The sequence below is a fragment of the Elgaria multicarinata genome, chromosome 5 (genome assembly GCF_023053635.1).
Source record: "Elgaria multicarinata webbii isolate HBS135686 ecotype San Diego chromosome 5, rElgMul1.1.pri, whole genome shotgun sequence".
In the NCBI taxonomy this organism is placed as follows: Eukaryota; Metazoa; Chordata; class Lepidosauria; order Squamata; family Anguidae; genus Elgaria; species Elgaria multicarinata.
This window is the reverse complement of record NC_086175.1, coordinates 74,346,143-74,366,651: the sequence shown is the minus strand read 5'-3', so window position 1 is coordinate 74,366,651 and position 20,509 is coordinate 74,346,143. Positions and strand designations below refer to the sequence as shown.

General features: G+C 41.1%; 1 protein-coding gene across 2 annotated transcripts in view; it reads left to right on the top strand.

Annotated features, from left to right (window-relative positions):
• ITSN1 (intersectin 1) overlaps positions 1 to 20,509 on the top strand; it is a 111,637-nt gene that overhangs the window by 56,885 nt on the left and 34,243 nt on the right. For both annotated transcript variants that reach the window (XM_063126662.1, XM_063126664.1), the window contains exons 19-25: positions 1,055 to 1,176; positions 7,380 to 7,627; positions 8,932 to 9,091; positions 9,671 to 9,876; positions 10,207 to 10,286; positions 11,907 to 12,073; positions 19,378 to 19,423. In XM_063126662.1, coding sequence (XP_062982732.1) covers positions 1,055 to 1,176; positions 7,380 to 7,627; positions 8,932 to 9,091; positions 9,671 to 9,876; positions 10,207 to 10,286; positions 11,907 to 12,073; positions 19,378 to 19,423 — 1,029 coding nt within the window. The remainder of the gene's footprint in view (positions 1 to 1,054; positions 1,177 to 7,379; positions 7,628 to 8,931; positions 9,092 to 9,670; positions 9,877 to 10,206; positions 10,287 to 11,906; positions 12,074 to 19,377; positions 19,424 to 20,509) is intronic.

The window sequence follows — 20,509 nt, the reverse complement described above, 5'->3', positions numbered from 1 at the left end:
GCCATCTGTGATGCCAGCACACCATGACTTGTCATGTCATGCAAACCCAGACATCATGGGTTATTTGAGGGTTAAACAAACTTTCATATTTAAAATGGTGGCCTGCATGCATCTCGAAGTTAACTAACCCACAGCAGCTTACATGTGAACTAGCCCAATACATTTTTTTTCTGTAGGTATGTACGTTATTCTGGGTCAAGTAAGTTTTCCAAGAGATGCATTGGCATGACATTACTATGGTATTTAAAAATCTTTCAAAAATATGGGTAGTGACCATGCTGCTGTCTAACAATTAGTGCAGTCCCATTCCCTAAACATAAAAGCAAACCAGATAAGAAAATCATCATAAAAATAAATCAAGCTAGGAACAGCATTAAACACTAATCTTGGCTCCTAAACATCCTCTGAAACAAAAAGGTTCTAATACAGTATTGGACATTCAGAAGGAAGGGGCCCAGGTGTACCTCCCAGTACCTGGGAGCAGTGCATGTCCTATACTGCATTCTCATGCATCTAACCTCCAGAGCCAGGGACCATAGAACAAGACATCAGGTTATGAGAGAAAAGAAAGGGGATTAACCATAACTCAGTGGTAGAGTTATGGACTTTCTGCATGCAGAAAGTCACAAGTTCAAGAACTAAAAGTATCAGGTAGTATGTGATGGAAAAGATTTCTGCTGATACCCTGGACAGCATTGCCAGGTAGACAATGCTAGGCTAAGGTGGTCCATAAAATATATAGGTATACCTTAAGGTAAACTACAGCAACTTATGAATTTGTATTCTGAGTTCTTTGGATAGGGAAAAATAAAACTCCCAAAGAATTTAATTTCTGACTTGACTTTATTTCAAAACATATTCTGTAGTTTAAAATTTTATAATGGGTAGGTTATTCAAGTTGACTTTTCTATTCTGTTCAGCAGGATAATATTTCTGGTGGACAGTATCAGTATTATGAAAAATAATGTAACATTTGTACAAGCGAAGTGTATTTTTTTTCTTGGACATAATGCATTTTCTTCTTAATTTTTTTGTTTTGTTTTTGTGGTTATAGAAAAGGCGCCACTAACTATTTCTGCTCCAGAAGATATAAAAATAGTATATTATCGAGCACTGTATCCTTTTGAATCCCGAAGCCATGATGAAATCACTATCCAGCCAGGAGATATCGTCATGGTAAGAGAGGAATTCAGTATTACAGAAAATATATGTTTTACGTATCCCAAGGATAAATGATATGTTGTGAAATTGTAAGATCCTGGAGGCTGAAAGATCAAACTGAGATTGCATGACATCTGAGAGTATGAGAAGCCAATTCAAGAAAAGGTGGTAACAAATAACAGAGCAGATCCATGAACATTGAGTGAATTACTAGGTATGGGCTACTGTCTTTTATATATTTATCCCTCCATGCAGTTTGTACTAGATCCGAAGCCTTGTTCTAGGTGCCATTGCCAAATAAGGTGCAGTGGTCATCCACTAGGAACCAGGCCGTTTCAGCAGTGGCTCAGGTTTGTGGAATCCCCTTCCCTGAAAGCTGCATTAAGCCCCCATTCTACTCAGTTCAACATCAGGCCAAGGCCTGGATTTTCCAGAAGGCTTTAGGCAAGCATTTGTTAGTCATTTCTAAAGATGTGAAGGTCTGTGGGGAGGGGGGAATCAAACGGGGGTGGAATGTACACCCCCACCCCCCCTGCTGGAGTTTGCTTTGCTTTTGTTTTTTACAAATTTTCCAACAAACATTTGAAATGGGGCATTTTGAAACTCCTATGAAATATTTCCTCTTGGCATAAATAAAATACTTTTAAAATAAGATGTAATCACTCAAAGTTTGTAATATGAAGATATATATGCAAGGCAGTCTACAATATTAGAGAATAATTCCTGTATACACTGTAGACCGCAGTGTTGTTACAAAGTTTAACTTGATATCCAAATATGCTGCTACTCCTTAATATTGTGACTGTATGAGACTTTATCTGTCTAAAAAAAAAAGTACAAATCTTGTTGTTTCTATGTTCAACTTTTTTTTTATTGATTTCTATTTCTCAAATGGCAAAAGCTAAGATGTGTGTGCTTAGGTAGCATAGGATGCAACACTTAGTAGCTTTCTCTCTCTGGTATTGGGTATATTCAAAGTTTTGCTTATATGATAACTGAAATTTTAATACTATACACACTTAACCTGGGAGAATGTCTCATTGAACCAAATGGGACATACATCTGAATAGGTAAATATGTATACTTACCTGGAAGTAAGCTACACTAAATATAGTTTGTGTAACCTCTGAGTAAACATGAATAGGATTATGTTACGTAAGCCACCTTGGGGGGGGGTGTTATTCTAAAAGACTTCCTGAAAATATCAAAAATGTTATATTTTATGTTAATAAAATAGCTCTGAAAATGTCATAAATATGCCAAACAGTAAAAATATATATTGTAAATTATAAATTATGCTTTTTATGTTGTTATGTTACAGCTTTGGCTATTGGGCGGTATAGAAGTGCAATAAATAAATAAAGCAGTAAAATAAGTTTAAATATAAATGATTACAGGAAATCAAATATTAGGAGGTTTGTTTCAGAGTATTTTAAGTCTACATTTATAGAAATACACATACAAAAATGGGTCTTTTTTCCAACCTTATTCTACAGGAAATTATATCATCCCAGGAGACAAAGAAATTCAGTCTGGGTTATGGCGTTTGAGATATATGCTTCTCCTAAAGTACAGTGACTTAGCAAAACTAAATACATTGTGCACTTTGTGATAATGTGCCATGAAACTTGGTTTATTCAAAGGTGATCCTATGAAGCTCAAACTAAGGGAGGTATTCCTAATATTCTCAAAATTGAAAATGGGAGAGTTTGTGATTCCTAGCAGGGTAGAAGTAAATCATGTGATACCTTAGGTTCTATGGTTCAATTTCCTTTTCTTTCTTTGTTTAAATACATGAGGGCATATTGCATGTTGTAATAATAAAAAACATTACAAGCAGCATTAGTAACATTGAGGACTGTGGAGTGGACAGTTAACACAGTCGTCCCTCCTCTGTTTCCATGACGACTGTTCCTGAATGCCAGAGATTATCCAGCTACCCATGAGGAGATTCTTCAGCCCCAAGGACACGACCATGTCCCAATCTCCCATGTCATCAGTATGGAACCTTTATTTTTATTTATTTAGAAGACATAACCCCACCTTTCAGTCAAATTATTTTCAAGGTTGTTTATAAGAAACAGACTATAATGCAAAACAAAAAACAACAACACACACATCCACACACACACATAAACATACACACCAATCCTTTGACTGCTGGATGGGGCCAGAGCATGTATCCCTTCTGTTGTGCATTCCCAGAGCATGGCAGTCTCAAGTGTTCTTTCTGCCAGAGAGTAGAAAAGCAAACTCCCTGGAGCTGCACCTTCTCTAGCTATGGTCAGGCTGGTCTTCCCTTTGCCCTGATGTTCTTCCTGGAAGATATTGGGTGCAATTTCCCAGTAGCCCTTGGTCTTCTGGCCAGTGACAGAAGCCAGAGTTTGCTTCCTTTCTGTTCTCCAGACTTTGAAACGAAGCAGTTGGAGCAAAATACCTTTAAGTCACCATTGGTTTTTTTTAAAAAAAAACTTATATTTTTGTGTGCAGATTTACATTTTTATAAGGGGCTTTGGAAGCTTCTTGTCATAAAGCAAGATATAAATAACTATTTTGTTTTTTATAGCAATGTAAGGAGCACTAACCTGGAAGTAATTTATCTGAAATTTGTAATGAAGGGTGCAGTCCTATCCCGATGCTTTTAAGCCTCTGAACGCAGGGTTATGGGCATCCACTGCAGAGTAGGAGCAGCAGCATCGGTGTTATTCGCCTACCATCTCCTGCTCCACATTTTAGCTAGATGGACTTTTTTCCCATCTGGCTGGGGCATTTTGGAGTGGGGAGAGGCCTGGGAATAACTCATCCTGGCCTCTCTCCTCCCTGCCCACCAGAACACCCCCTTTACCCCTTCTGTGAGGTAGGTTCCTAACCTCAGATAGGCAACCAGCATGGTTCTTCCCACACCATCTGGAAGAGCGTGAATTCCTGGATCCGAGGTCAGAGCGCTGGTTCCAACTTCAGATCCAGAAATCCAAAATATCATATGCCCCCTCTCCCCCCCCGATGCTTTCTAGGTGCCTTATAGAATTGCTCCCTAAGCTGTCTGCACCCATTTTTGTTGAAATGAAATTGTAGCATTGCTCTGACATAATTTAATGGAATTCTTGAGGTTTCTTGTAATTATATTTAGGTTTTTAGTGCCTAATCTCAGAAATTCTATCCATAAAATTGGCTGCAAAGTAATTTTTTGAATTTTTGAAATCCGCTCCGTAGAACCCAAGTTGGTTAACATTGGAATAGTAGATGATTACATTACAGCATAACAAACTGACAATATACAGGGAAGAGAAATTTGGGGGCAAGAGCCACAGCAAAAAAAATTGGGCGGTTGCACTTCACTGGTTTTGAAGGGAGGGAGGCCACTATTCTGCCCCCACCCACCCAATAATGCTATTCATAGGGCATTATGGAGGGCAGAAAATGGTGGCCAGGCCTTCAAAAGAAGAGCTGTGATGCTGCAATAACAAAATAAAATACAGTCAAGTAATTCCAAATGTTGATTAATTGAAAGAATAAGTTTTTGAGGCTGTGTGTGCGTGTTTGTAAGTTAATAACAATTACTTTATTACTTTATAAGCTCCATAATTAAACATTCTGGCTAGATTGATTTATTCTGGTTTCTGGGCTATGTAGTTGCAGCTAAAAAATTGACTTTTTGAAAGTTAGTCTCCGCAGCTGCTGAATTTCTGAAGTAGCATTGGATAACAAATGGAATGTATTTTTTAGCTCTCAAGTGTTCCATTTCATGGTCTTCATTTTTGTAGACTATCCTCCTGATATATACATAGAATGAAATAAAATGAAGTAAATGTATGATTAAATTACAAGAGCAGATGGAAATATCTTAGTGCATAGTATAAGAAACTGGTCTGGTTGACAGCCCAGAATATGGGTTTAGTATGGATTGTTGTTGAATCGTGGATTGTCATGTGTGAACCCTGCGCTATGGTTTAACTATAGGTTGTTAACCACAAAGAACCCAGACAAAGAACCCATGGTTTGTTGTTGGGTTGTGGACTCTGCGTTGTTCATGATTAACAACCCATAGTTAAGTAATAGTGCAGGGTTCACACTTAACAACAACCCACAATTCAACAACAGTCCATACTCAACCCATACTCCAAATGGTCGTTACGTGTGAAACATGTAATAACAACGCATGATATGTTAAATCATGCATTGTTGTTACACTCAAACCCTTAACTATTGGTTGTTAACAATGGACTACCTACAAAGAGAATCAATGATTAGTTGTTGGGTTGTGGACTGTGAGTTGTTAAAACCAAGAATTGTTGTTATGTGCAAACCCAGAATTGTGGGTAGTTCATGGGTTGTTTTGTCAGGATACACAAGCAGTGGGGAGAATGCTCAAGAAAACCTAGCCTCTTTATATGCCAATACTTTGGGGGGGAAGAAAATCGTGGTCAGGCTTCCAGGGGCTGTGATGCTACTTCAACATGCAATAACTAAATAAAATACGAGCACACACGGGAATGGGTGAAGGAGGAGGGAAACAAACAACCCAGGGACTGAGAAAACAAACCTCAGTTTGTTCAGTCATTTGCCAGACAAACCCTGGGTAGGGCAACAAACTGTGGCTTAAATAAATCATGGGTTAGTGGCTGGGTTTGCACGTAATGCTCAACCATGATTTATGTTAGTATACATTGTTGATTTGTGGTTTGATGTTACATGTAAACCCAGAACTATGGTTAATTGTGGGTTATTAACCATAAATAACCCACAAAGAAAACCCAGGTTTTGCTGTTCGGTTGTAAACACTGGGTTGTTTAAACCATAGATTGGCATTATGTGTGAACTCAAAACTGTGGGTTGTTCATGGGTTATTTCACCAGGCTTACAGAGATTGCAGGCAAGAGTGGTTAAAAAAACCCACAGCCACTCTACATGCCAGTACTACAGTGCCACAAAGATGTGGGATATAGGGAGGGAGGGAGCAAAGAAGGTGGGGACCAAATAAGCCATGAATTAAAAACACACACAACGCAAATAGCTTAATTGTCCAGCAGCCAAATAATTCTGGTAAGGCAACAACCCATGGGTTACTCAAATCATGGGTTATTTTGTGTGAACCAGGTCTACAACTCCCATAATCTTAGGAGAAGAAAAGAAGAGCCACATTGGATCAGACCAAGGGTCCATCTAGTCTTGCATTCTGTTCACACAGAGGCCACGGGAAACCCACAAGCAGGACGTGAATGCAACAGCACCCTCCCGCCCATGTTCCCTAGCAACAGGTGTGCAGAGGCATACTGCCTCTAATATTGGAGGTAGCATATAGCTATCAGGACTAGTAGCCCCTGATAGCTTTATCCTCCAGGAATTTAACTAACCCCCTTTTAAAGCCATCCAAATTGGAGGCCAACACTACATCCTGTGGTAGTGAATTCCATAGTTTAACTATGCGCCTTCCTTTTACCTGCCCTGAGTCTTTCACCAATCAGTTTATGGGATGACACCAGGTTCTTGTATTATTAGAAATGGAGAAAAATGTCAGGGATTCTATGCACATCCTCTACTTATATTTATATATTATTTATTTATTTAATTTGCACTCCACTTTTTTGCCAAAAATGGCACTCAAAGTATCTTATAGAACCAATTAAAATGGATTAAGACAGTGGTCTTCACCTGGTCCAAATGGGTCACAGCAAAGCTGTTGCCGCCATGTTAGGCATGGAGAAAATTGTGAAAATGGGGCACATGTTGCAGGTTGGGAGTCCGAGGTGGGTCTTGGTTCTGGACCAGTTGAAGACCACTGGATTAAGACAATACATTAAAATGCAATAAAAACATAACAATTACATGGGTGAAAATATTAGTAAAACTAGCACCCAGCCCACTTTCTTAAATAAAGCCGTATTGGCCTGCTGGCAGAAGGACATCAAAGAGGAAGTGAACGTAGCCCACGTTGGAAGAGAGTTCTGTAGCTCCAGAGGGCCACTGGATAGGCCCTTTCTCGGGTCACCACAAAACATGCCTCTGAAGGTGACTATCTTGAAAGAAGGTCCTTTCTTGCATGGCCAATGATCAAAGCTTATGGGAATTTCAGGATAAAATATCTGGAGGGCACCAGGTTGCTTACCCTTAAGAACACTGCTCCATAAGTCTCAAATGTGTTTCTTGGAGAAAATGTATTCATTGTGGATAGCATCCTATTTTTACATTCCATATTAACCTATGACTTATTTGTACAGGTGGATGAAAGCCAAACCGGAGAACCTGGATGGCTTGGAGGTGAACTGAAGGGGAAAACAGGATGGTTTCCTGCAAACTATGCAGAGAAAATTTCTGAAAGTGAAATTCCAAATTCTATAAAGCCAGTAACTGATGTAACCATTGCACCTAAAGTTTCATTGCGTGAAACTCCCACAACACCAGTAGCACCACCTGTTCCTACAGATTCAAGCACCACAGCTAACAACTGGGCAGACTTCAGTTCAACGTACGGTTTCATTGGGGTTCAATTTTCCTTTCTTCTGTATATCTATAAAAGTGAATAATCAATATAGCATAAAGTGTAGACTTAACTGCAAGGTTTTGAGAAGCACGGGGGTCAAGTACCGCAGTAGGACAGATCCACTATCCACCACCACCACTTTGTCTAAGGGGCAATCAGGGCAGGAGTGGAGCTTTTGCGGTGCATGACTTCACTTCCCGGCTCAGGGCAGCCTTCCCAGAAGGATAGCTTGAAAGCTGCCAAGAGGTCCAGGAGAGTTCACAGGGTTGCAGGTGCCCACATCCTTCTCCTAGCACAGATTGACCCATAGGGTGACTAAACACAGGGCTTCATTTCCGCATGATAAGAGAAGTTTATTTGGTCTAAATGGGGCAGCTAGATCAGTAAGTAGCCCTGGCCAATGCAATCAGGTGCTCAACCTGTTCTAGATGGGTTTGCACTCCCCCTTGAGGAGCAGGTTTGTAGCTTGGTTTTTCCCCCTAGAACCATCTCTGTTGCTTGAGGCCCAGGCGGCCTCGGTGGCATAGAGTACCTTCTACCAGCTTCAGTTGGTGGCCCAGCTACGCCCCTATCTGGACAGGTTAGAAAACAGGTTAAAATCTGCTGTTCTGGGATTACAAACTCTTTATTTTGCTTGTTTAAAAAAAGGAAATATTTGAGGATTTAACATAATAAACATAATAGGCCCAGCATTGGGCAAAAGGCGGGATACTACTACTACTACTACTAGTACTAATAATAATAATTTCATGTAACTTCAAAGAAACACGTAGAAAAATTATGGGCAGAGTTGTCTTCACAGATTCTACCTGAACGAAGTCAAAATAAAACCTTGCTTCTGCCCAAACTAATACCTGTTTACAGCAAAACTGTGCAGGGTTTCAAGGCCGTGGTTTGGTAATTGTTGGGGGAAGAGGGAGGTGTGGGATAGCTATGTTGTAATCGAATCTGGGGCATGATGCAATATTAGTTTGAAGAGCATCTTATACCAGTCAAGAAGAAGACAATTCTTACTCGAGGAGGGGTGATAACTCAATGGTAGAGTAGATGCTTTGCGTGAAGAAGGTCCCAGGTTCAATGCCCAATATTTCCAGATAGTTGGGGTAAGGAAAGAATCCTGCCTGAAACCTTGGAGAGTCACTGTAAGTCAGTGTTGACTATACCAGGCTAGAGGAACCAATGGTCTGATTCAGTCTAAGGCAGCTTCCTATGTTCCTTCCCCCACCCCTTTTCTTTCATTCATTTCACGGCTGTAGTGATCATTATTCTATTCGCCTTTCTTTTTTCAGATGGCCAACAAATACTAGTGATAAACAGGAGACTGATAACTGGGATGCTTGGGCAGCTCAGCCTTCTCTTACTGTTCCAAGCACAGGACAGCTGAGGCAAAGATCTGCCTTCACTCCAGCCACTGTTACTGGATCATCTCCTTCTCCCGTCTTGGGTCAGGTGAGTTGATATTTTTGAGCAGGAGTGTGGTTGTAAGTCTGATGATATGCTTTACATTATGCATGACACTTGTTAGTCTGTTCTTGTAAGGTTATCAAATGAAAGGTTAAGGGTTATGTGTACAGATTTCTGCTTGCACAGCAGGACTTTCTCTTGCCGTCTTCCGTTCCATATCTCCCTCAAACCTGCTCCAAGGGGTTGGGAGACCTTCCAGAACAGATTTGGAGCTGCAGGGAGAAGAGGGTGGATCCATTTTTCCAGCAGTGTCCATTCCATTGGTGGATGGACATAGCTGGATACAACCCTACACAAATAAAGATTAGGAAAACACCAATATAGAATTGTTAGCCTCGCTTTACATGTATGGGCAGGTGGAATTAACAATTTAGCCATTTCTGACTGTCCAACCATTAAGATGGGAAAATACACCCTGGTGCTCTGGAAAGATGGTGGCAGAATGACAAACTTCTAATGCTTTATGTAAGTTTGCTGAACACTTTCAAGCCAGTTCTTTATTTTATTAACGGCCCTTAGTATGCATCAAATAAATATGTCTGTTATCCTCATGTATCTCACTAGGGTGAAAAAGTGGAGGGACTTCAAGCACAGGCCCTATATCCTTGGCGAGCCAAGAAGGACAACCATCTGAATTTTAACAAGAATGATATCATCACTGTGTTAGAACAGCAAGACATGTGGTGGTTTGGAGAGGTCCAAGGACAAAAGGGTTGGTTTCCTAAATCATACGTGAAGCTTATTTCGGGTCCTATAAGGAAATCAACAAGGTATTTTCCTCACTTGCTTTTGTTATACAGTAAGGACATTTATGTAACACTATTTGAGAAAAAGCATGCTGAAACTTATTTAAACAGTTAACATGTGAATTTGTGTGTGTGTGTAGGACTGTTATCATAGGTTTTTTTCCAAAAAATATATTAACTTCTTTTGCACAGTATGGAAGGTGTGTTAATAACTGCCAGGATAGAGTTACAGAGTTTATAAAACACCAATATTTTTAACCCATGTATCGGTGTGTTCCATAGTCTTTTCAATTTGCCCTATTCTATAGCCATGTTAATTTAGATACAATAAAAAAATACACTTGTTTCTTTAAGCATGGATTCTGGGTCTTCAGAGAGTCCTGCTAACTTGAAGAGAACATCACCCGTTACAAAATCTTCAGTTTCAGGAGAAGGTAAGAATGTTCTGGGGAACCTTGAAAGTATGGTAGATCACTTAATATTGTCTAATAATGAGCGTTTGACAGCAAATTCATAGGGAAGAAATAGTGCTGTCAAACTTGCTGCAAAATCATTGATTTAGTTTGGCAACTACATGGCCTGGTTTGGACGTAATGACAAAACCAAGGTTTGTTATGAGAAGAAGCCTACATAAACCTCAGGCTTCTGCATGCCCCCCTTACCTCTCTCTTCTCACCCATTGCATGGCAGAGGAGGAGATCAAAACCTTTTTCATTTTAACTAACTACAGATCCACTTTATTTCCAGTCTTGGGGAACTGTTGTTTGTTTTATCTGTGATTATTTAAAACAAACCAGACATAATGTGGCATCTGTTGTATTATAGAAAATATAGGGAGCAGTTTTAAGCTATAAGTAGGGATTCTATATCTTCTGTTCTATAGTGCTGTTTCACCTTGCTTATTGTCTAGATTTTTTCATGTGTCCAGTCCACTAATTTCACTTTAGTGTTAAGCATTTAATATATCTCATAATTTCTTTCACAACGGGTATATTCCTTTCAATATTCATCTGGATTTGAAAAGTGAGATGTGCACTCTGCATGCAGAGAGTCAAGGAAGTACTTACATTTAAGGCCTTGTGTGCTGTGATGAGACTATTCAACTCCTGAAGATGCAAGCTTTGCCATTCTCTTTAATAGAGAGGGGAGCACCACAGGCACCCCTTTGCATGGAGCGACCCATTCCATGGAACTGAATTAGAAGGTCTTGCAGACTGGTGAACTTCATGTGCCCACAAGGAATTACTTGATGGGGAGAATGGATGTTAGTATTGACTTAGATATGTAGAAAGATTTTATATTATAAACATTCGCCAACTAAATGTTTTGTGGATTGACCATCTGCCTTTTAACATAATGAAAGGAGGAGGAGCTGCTGTTCCAAGCGCCAGCCAAGTCTGTTTCTTTCCATACTGAGAGAGGCACAGAACTCCGTGCCCTTCTCAGCACGTGGAAAGAAAAAATGGGTGGGTCTGGGATGGATGACATCAGGTGAGGCGTTTCAGAGTGGAACCCTACCCCCTTATGTCATTCATGCCCCCAGGTTAGTCGGGGGGGGGCTGTTTAACTCCCAGACCAAACCCACTTTGACACCCCTGACTTAGATGATCTAACAAAGCTTGCACAGTACTTCATATAAATGATTAGTTACTAAGTATTTCTATAAGAGTGCTACTTTTTGACAAAAACAATTAAAGCCGTTAAATGTGCTTACAGTGAAAATTACAATAACCTATATAGATTTTTTGTCCTTTTGGTAACTCATGAGGAATTAAAATCCATCCATCATAGCCGTTTTTTCTGATATTAGAACATTACGGGAAATTAAATCTTCCAGGAACTTCACAAAGTATGCTCTTAGGAAGCAGGTCTTGTTTTCATCTTAGGACTGCTTTGAAGTCAGTTTGTAAGAACAGCAAATGCTGTTCGTTACAAAACATGACAGTAAAAATTATGCCATATTACATTACCTGTTTTTCATGAAATAAACTTGCGAATTAACTGATGATTGACAAGTATTTTCTCATTTTTTTAAATCTGTCTACCCACTCTAGAATATATTGCCATGTACACTTATGAGAGCTCTGAACAAGGAGACTTAACATTTCAACAAGGGGACTTAATTCTTGTGACCAAGAAGGATGGTGACTGGTGGACAGGAACATTGGGTGATAAATCAGGAGTATTTCCATCTAACTATGTTAGGCTGAAAGACTCAGAGGTAAAATGCACACATATGCATGCATTTTATTAAAAAATATGTGTTATACAATCTTCTGTTTATTCTTACATTATTGTAGATAACTATAAATTGAATAATGGGAGTAAGGAGAAACAAAAAATATGTTGAACTAAACTATGTAGTCTTTGACTCTATGGCTGTACTCATATCCACAAAAAATAAAAGGCTGCTACAGCCAAATCAGGGTTGTCACGATTGCTGTTGCCAAGTTTAGTAGCATTATCATTCAAGATGATATTCATTTCACATACAATAAGAAACGAACATTCTAATGTATACCTGTATTCCAGTGTATACCTTTATTAAGCTTAATGGAAGAGTTAGTCCAGGGAGTCAGACAATAACAGTGAATTCTTTGAAATTCTATTAGTTTTCACAGAGCATTGATGGGTTCATTGACAATTCTGGTCAAGGACGGCAGTAATACGCTTTTGCTGTTTGCACTGCAGGACAAAACAAATGTTGTGAAGAAGAGGGATCAGTCCTTGCTCTCCTTGCGTCATACTCCCGCTCATGCTGCATGTTCTAACAAGTTCATGCTATGCAAAGTGAATCTAGGTTGCTTTCCACTAGCAGTAGAACAGCCAGAATATGGGGCGGGGGGAGAGAGATTTTTGGGTATGTATTATTACCACTGCTATGAGGCAAAATGAATACTCTTGTGGAGTATCTGTAACTTGTGTGACAATGACAGACAGAGGGTTCCTGGCACTTTTCTCTCCCCATGGGGAGAAGGTGGTGTCAGGGAAGGATCTCTTGGCTGCCAGGAGAAGGCACCCCCCAAAAAAAAAATATAGGTGGTGTTTGGATGGAAATTGTAGAATTCCTCAGTACTTTAAAACGCTCCAGGGGGTACTTAATATTGGATGCATATAGGAACTAAGTAGAGATACTACCTGCAGCAGCAGCACAGATAGTGATATTATAATCCCATAATCTTGCACAGCCTAAAAGTGTGTGGTTGAAGAAGTGTGTATCTTTAGAAGTATTTATCTTTAGAAAAAATTCTTGCTCTGTTAAATAGAGATGCCTCTTCAAGAGGATCAATTGACTGTCGTTGAGATGTGGCTTTCAAGAGTGTCCAACTGACTTACATTGCTTCTCAGTACAAAATGAAACTCTGCTTTTAAGGGTGTCACCCTAACCTTAGGCACCCTAAGGTTGCAGTCCTAGGCACACTTGATAAGGAGTAAGCCCTTTGAACTTATTGGGATTTACTTCTAAGTAAACGTGCCTTGGATAGCACTGTACATCTTGCACATAGAACTAGGCAGTTCAAGTTGATATTAAGCAGTGATGATTTAATTCTCTGGATGGTGTGACAAGGTGTTGAAAAGACTAGGTTGTTTCTTTGGCACTGCTCAGGAAGGCAGGGATCACACGACTGTGATCTTTCTCTGTCCCATTTCCTTCCCTGCCTCGCCCAGGAGAGTCATCTCTCAGGCTCCTCTCCGGTTTTCCACAGAGAAGCACCTTAATTCTTTTCTTACTATTTCTCAGTCCCAAGCTTCCTTCTCCCTTCTGTTAAAACAAGCAACACCCCCTTTATCTTCTCATCTCTGTACTTATGACTCTGGTAGGGAAAGGAACAACGGCATTGGAGAAGCCTAAAAAGAAGACAACGCACATTAGGGTCATCAAGGCTCCAAGCACATGCCAGCACACCACCTCAGGGAGCCTGCTGGCTTTCCACTCTCCCAACCACCAGGCTGCTGCATCTCCCGAGCCTCACAATCGAACTACCGCATTAGCAGACGCCAGCATTAGCAGCGCAAGGAGTCGGATCTCTCCCCAAGCTCTGAAGAGGCCACACCCCCTATGGAGCCCGCCACACTGCTGAAGAGCTTATCAACCATGGAATTGTGATTTTTGAGACTTCTGATGCCAAAACGTTTAGAGCTAGACGGGGAGGGAGATCAGTGCTGGGCCGCCAACACAGCAACTGGAATCATCTTCCCAATTCTAGGCAGCTCCATCTTCTGCTTCTCAGACTCCGCAGATGACCAGGTCTAATCCTTTCTTCGGGGCAACACGTACTCTCCTCCTTCCCTTTAATGAGGATCAATTTATTCAAAAAAATCATGACACTGCTAGTCAGTGAATTTATTGACCAAATCCTTGATAGGCATTTCCCAAGACTGCCTAGAGCAGGAACAAGGAAGAGAACAAGTCTTCACCTTCCTCCTCCCCACCCAGAGCTACGCCTAAATCAAAGAGGACAAAAAAGGGCAGCATGCGGCAAACCCACCACCTTGATTGGCACTCTTCACTCTTCAGCAGAACCTGTCTAGGCCTCCCCACCACTTCATTCCCTCTTGTCCAGCAGTTGCCCCCTGTGTACACAGTTAGTGATGATTACCCCCCCCCTCCTTCAGATCTCTCAGATCAGGAAGCAGAATGGTCAAACTCAACTCAGACTGAGCAACCTTCTAAGGATCACCTCTTTAACTCTGATGATTTCTTCCCTCTGCTCCCTAAAGCACCAACCACCGCAGGACTCAACTCACCTTTGCAGAAAGAGCCTACTCCTCAGCAGCTGCCTCCAGAGGAGCGTCAGTCTTTCCAGAAATCAAGGCAACCAGTAGGGAGTTCTTTTCCCCTTCACTTTTCAAGAAGCTGGCAGATTCTGAATGGGTCACTCCACTCCAAGGCAGAAAAGGCATTAATGTAGTGCAAAAATTCTACTCCCCTCCACTGCAAGCAACGGGAAAAAATTAAGGTACCCTTTATAGGTGCTCTTCTTACAGGAACCACTGCTTCCAAAGAAGGTGATGCCCCATTCAAGGATCCTAGTGAGAAACACTCCGACTTCACCCTTAAAAGTGTTCATGAAGTAGCTTCACAAGCTGTGAGAGCATCCTCTGCCTCCTCACTCTTTGCCCATGCATTCATGCTCTGGGTGAAGGACTTATTTAATCCTGATTTGTACAGCAGGACCTTGCATTGAGGCTTCCTTAAGTTATATAAGATGCCCTTTGAGGCAGAAGTCACCCGGGATTAGTCATTTAAAACCTGTCACCAGAACTTGTCATCGCCAACACTGGAGTTGAAACACTGGAATGCCAACACCAATTCCAGGGCTAGTCAGGCCACTGTTCTCTTCACGGGAGCTCAAATGTTTGTTGAAGTGGCACTCAAAGACATCCTCAAGGAAACAAAGAATAAGAGGAAGGCAATGCCTTCATCCCCCCAAAAGGAATGAGAAATGCCAGCTTCCCCAGGTCCTATCTTTCCTCCATGAGCTTGGGCAGACCCAGAGATTTCAGGTCCTTTAAACCATCCTGGTCTCAGTCCCACTTCATCCCAAAGGGCCATAAGGGACCCAACCATTGCAACCTCTCACAATCATCCATGTCCACTTGCCAGCAGAGGAATCAACCACTGGCGATCGGGAAGCTGCAGGGTTTCCTTCCCACTTGTAAAACCTTGCCCAAGGATAAAGGGACTCAGGTCAGTCCAGGAGGGTTATCATGTTGATTTCTCCCAAACACCCAGAGACAGATTTCTCTCCTCCCCTACCTCCAACTCTCTAGAAAAAAGAACCATTATTTCGCAAGTTGTTCTGCACCTCATGAATATCCAATCTCGTTTCACCGACAGAAATGTTCTCAGGCATTTACCCCCATTTTCTTTCTTGTCCTGAAGAAAGATGGCTCATGCTGATCCATTCTGTATCTAAAATATGTCACCAAATGTGTAACATATTGCAAATTCAAAACCATACCATACAAGAGGCCATCCAGTAGGATGTCCCCATTGCCCTGGCCCACATGAGGTTCCTACAGTTCTCCTTACAGAACAGACATTTCTAATAGTGTGCCCTCATCTCAACTCCGAGGATCTTCTCAAAACTGATGGTATCTGTGGTAGTCTTTCTCCACCTTCAAGGCATCTAACTATGTCCTTACCTGGACAATCTTCTGAGAGCATTCTCTCTCTCCAAAGCAAAAAGGGACATTCACACCATGGCTGTCAGATACTGATAAACTGCTAGAAGAGACATCTACCTCCCTCAAAGAGATTGATTCACCTTGAGGCAATTATAGACATGGATCTGAGCTCTTATTTCCCTGTGCCCAAGCATCTTATTTCCCTGTGCCCAAGGATCTCAGATCTGCCCCAAGCAACCAGCTCTATCTGCCTTCTCAGGGCAGTGGATATCATGATGCTAGCAGAACTTTTGGGGACTTGCAGTAAGTCAGCTGGTCAATAGGGTGGGAGGCCTACTGCCACAGACTGATAACATAGCTGTGCTGGTCCCTTGTAGAAGCCAGTCACAGTAACAACTGGCTAGAACTATGAACAGCCTATAACTAGCATTTCCACATTTCCTACAGGGGCATGACATCCTCTTAAGAACGGACAATGTGTCCATGATGGCCCACATGGATCATCATGGAGGATCTCACTTCAAATCACTTTTGGTGATTTGAAGTGAGAGCCAATGGGGGCAAAGCTAGCATCTGTGGGATTATGACTGAATGCCTCTAAATCAGAATCCCCCTACATAACGATAGTACTTGTGATAGTAATCCTGCTCAGTATGAGAGGAGCTGTGGGCTCAGACTTTTGAACAGGCATCATCTCCTCAGCCCTTTCGAGACCTGGATATGTACCAATAACGGCACATCACCACCACCTAAAGTGCTTCTTAAGAGTTGCTTTTCTCAGCCCTCCTATAGTGTAGGTTCAGCCATTCTACACAATCTGGAAAGCACTAACCACAGCTCCCTTTGAAACTCTAAAAACCTTGTCGCTCAGACTCCTATAATTTAAAGTCACCTTCCTTATAGCCATCACCTCAGCCGGAAGGCTTTCCCAAATTGGGGACTTTCTCTATCTGAGTCTGTATGTCTTCACCAACATTGAAGTAATACTCATACCAAAAGTAAACTCTATGTTTCATCAGTCCCAGGAACCCCTCCTTCCCTCCTTCTCTCCAAACCTTTCTCATCCCTCTGAGAAGTTATGCCACAAATTCTATGTCCACAGGGCTCTAAAAATTTACATAGAACCAAAAATCTACACCTCGTTCTTTGTCTCTTTCCGCCCAACATCACTGGGAACAAAGGTCTCCAAGACTATCATAACACGCTGGATTAAGGCCTATATCACATCAGAATATGATGCACAACACATTTCTAGGCTACATTCCTTCATGGCTGACAGGATATTACCAATGACATACACCTCAGGATAGTACACCCTTACTGTGTGACTTGATTCCTCAGAGGGAGCATCTGTCCTGCTTTGCTTCTCAGGATAGTTTCTGCATACTTACTGCTTTACCTGTCCTGAGGAAGCGGCTTTGCAACCAGCCACTTTTTAACTTATCTTCATGGGCTGTGTGCCCAGACTGGGAAGACCGCCAGGTACCAGCAAACACACCAAATGAAGAGATAACACTTAATTTGTATTTCTCACACAGTTCAAAACATAAAGAAACAGAACAGTCTTTCTGTGCTTATGCCGAAGTCAAAGCCAGTCCATAAATCCATCCAGTTGTCATAAAGGGTCCGGGAGAGAGGGTCACGAAAGTCCACAAAGCCAGTCCGAGTTCCAAAGGGCAGGAGAGAGTCACAGAGTCCAAGAAGTCCGTAGTCCAACCGGTATAGCAGAAACACGACAAGGCCAAGGTTTCAATGTCCAGAGCTTTCTCAGGCAAACCAGATTAAGTCTGACAAGATCCTGGCCTGCGCACTGTTACTTAAATACCCAAGCCCAGAATCACAGCTGTTCCCTGTTTATCTGGCGTTTAGTAGCAATACGCTTGGATCTGCGTAACACCTCCTTCTCCGCCCTTTGTTGTTTGAACGATGGCACCGGTAAGATGTTTGTTTGCTCTTCCTCTAAGGCTGAGCTGGAGGGAGCCTCTGCTGGCTGCTGCCCAACCATGCTGGTACTGGGTCCAGCCTGTGGCTCTTCATCCCCAGACTCCTCATCATCAGATACTTCACAGTTCCTAACATTACCACTAGACTCCTGCTTCTCCTTGCTCGGCCATGGAAGGAACTGGAGGCAGAGCTGGAGGAAGCAGCGCTCAAAATGTGATCCCCAACTTAGGAAACAAGCCAGTCTTTCGGATGCCTCTGACAAACCATACCAGAATGGCCCTTCATAGTAAGTTCCCAATGTCCCATTCTGGTATCTGTTTTCCTGAAAGAGTGCTTCTCGCAACTCCCTATAATGTTAATTAGACCTTTAACATCATTGAAAAGATTTAAATAATGCTTCCTATAAATGTAATAGTACCAGGTTTCTCTTATTATTGAGGTTAAGCATAGGTTACTGTTTCACTTTCCAAAATACCGTCTTTCAATTCTATTAAGGCATGAATCTGTTTCATTATATCACTCCTGTTGCATACACAAAATGTTCCTGTAGAATAGCTGACTATAAGCTGAATCTCAGCTGCTCTATGATCCTTGAAATTTATACTTCATTCAGAGCACGCATAAGGTATGTATCATCTAATTTTAGAGAGTGCAGCTGAGAGGAGAAAGGATTTAGATTTCAGTAATGCTACAAGGATTCTCTTGCATTTTTAACTTTCAGATAATTTAATGCATGCATGCTAAATGCTTCTTGATGCATTTGCAAAGTAGAAAGGAACATCTGTAAGGATTCGCATGTAACATGTATTGTAGATTGTAATATATGACAGTCCTCTCTGTAAAATTGTGTTGTGTATACATCTCTTCATATTTGCAATGTAAGTAACACATTGGTTCCCACAGAAGTACCATATATGTAGGTGATTACCATTGTTGACGGTCAAAGTGAAAATTATACAGAATAAAGTATGCAAGATTACAGATTTGTCTTTATTAGTCCTTTGTACAGGTCTCTAAATCCAGATTTTCTTGGTACAGAGTTTGGATTGCCTGGATACACAACTTTTTTTTTAAAAAAAATAGCATATACACAGGGCTGTGTATAACAACAAAGAAATGGTTAATTGAAAAGCCTCCAAAACAAGGAAGTTTTTACTGCAACTGGCAGTCATCCATAGAAAACTTCCTAGTCCAAAATTATGGAGTTGAAGTTTGCCCAAGGGCTTGCATGTGCCTTGTGAAGTGTTTGCCTGCTTTTTTTTTAATGAACAACAGGCCATCTTGCTATATCACAAGTTGCTTTTAAAACTTCCTCCATTTCCAAAGCAGTGTGGCATGCTGGGTCCACTATCTGAGAAACACGAACACAAGTAGTTATTTAGGACCTGGCCATAATATACAAAAGTTGCTCTGTCGAGTTGAGAGTTATATTTACCTTATTATTTAAAGGTGCCTGGAAATGCTGGGAAAACAGGAAGCTTAGGCAAGAAACCTGGTGAGTTATACTCTTCTTTCTTTCTTTCTTTCTTTCTTTCTTTCTTTCTTTCTTTCTTTCTTTCTTTCTTTTCCTGCAAGGAGCCCAAGGTGGCTTACATATTTCCCCTCCTCTCCATTTTATCTTCACCATAACTCTGTGAGTTCGGTTAGGCTGAGAGTCAGTGACTGGTCCAAAGTCACCCAGTAAGCTTCATGGCTGAGTGGGGTCTAGAACCTGGATCTCCCAAGTCTAGTCCAACACTCTAACCACTTCACCACACTAGTTTTCAAATACTCTGAGTTGTACCCTAGAAAAATGAGATTAACACTTGTAAAATTTGTTTTGCTCTTCTGAATCTTGTATCATTGCATAAATAGAGCTGTTCTAAAGGATAATTGTTGCTAATCTGTATCCTATAGCTTCTTAATATCATACTAATGGCATAGGTTATACACAGTTGTGCTTGCAATATATATCTAAATATCTGGCTAGGATGCTTTTGCCTCCAGCTGATAACATGCATTACCCAGCTTCCAGCCTTACGGCATTCTTTCTAGAGTACACTGAGTTGTCAGAGTTTCTGTTACAACTGACCTGCACCTGACCTTTTAATTGTGTAGTAGAATGTTCTAACTACTTTAAATGGAGAAGAGCAATGAGCAATGGGAAGATGAAGCTATTATTGCCACAAAAATGTTATTGTAGGGTTAGGGTGCTGGACTGTTGTCTTCAGAGCTTTCAGAAGGCACACAGTGCACAATATGGATGTGCCTAATGTTAATCAAATAATGATTCTACATACCAGTGGAGTGACTTCTTTGCCAGTTGCCTGCTACCTGATCCCTCTAACTGGAAATGTCAGGGCTTCAACCTGAGACCTTCTGTATGCAGAACATGTTCTCTACCACTGAGCTGTGTTCGCTCCCCAAGTTCTTGAAGTTCCTCTCTTGAAATCATTTTACTTAAAAATACATTCAACTGTGTTTATTAATACAGCCATTTTTCTGAATGTCATCTTTAGATTTGTTTCTAATTTCCTATTTCTATACTGCTTGGAATGAGGCTTGAACTCACATTTATGTATTGCATACTTTGTTAACAAGC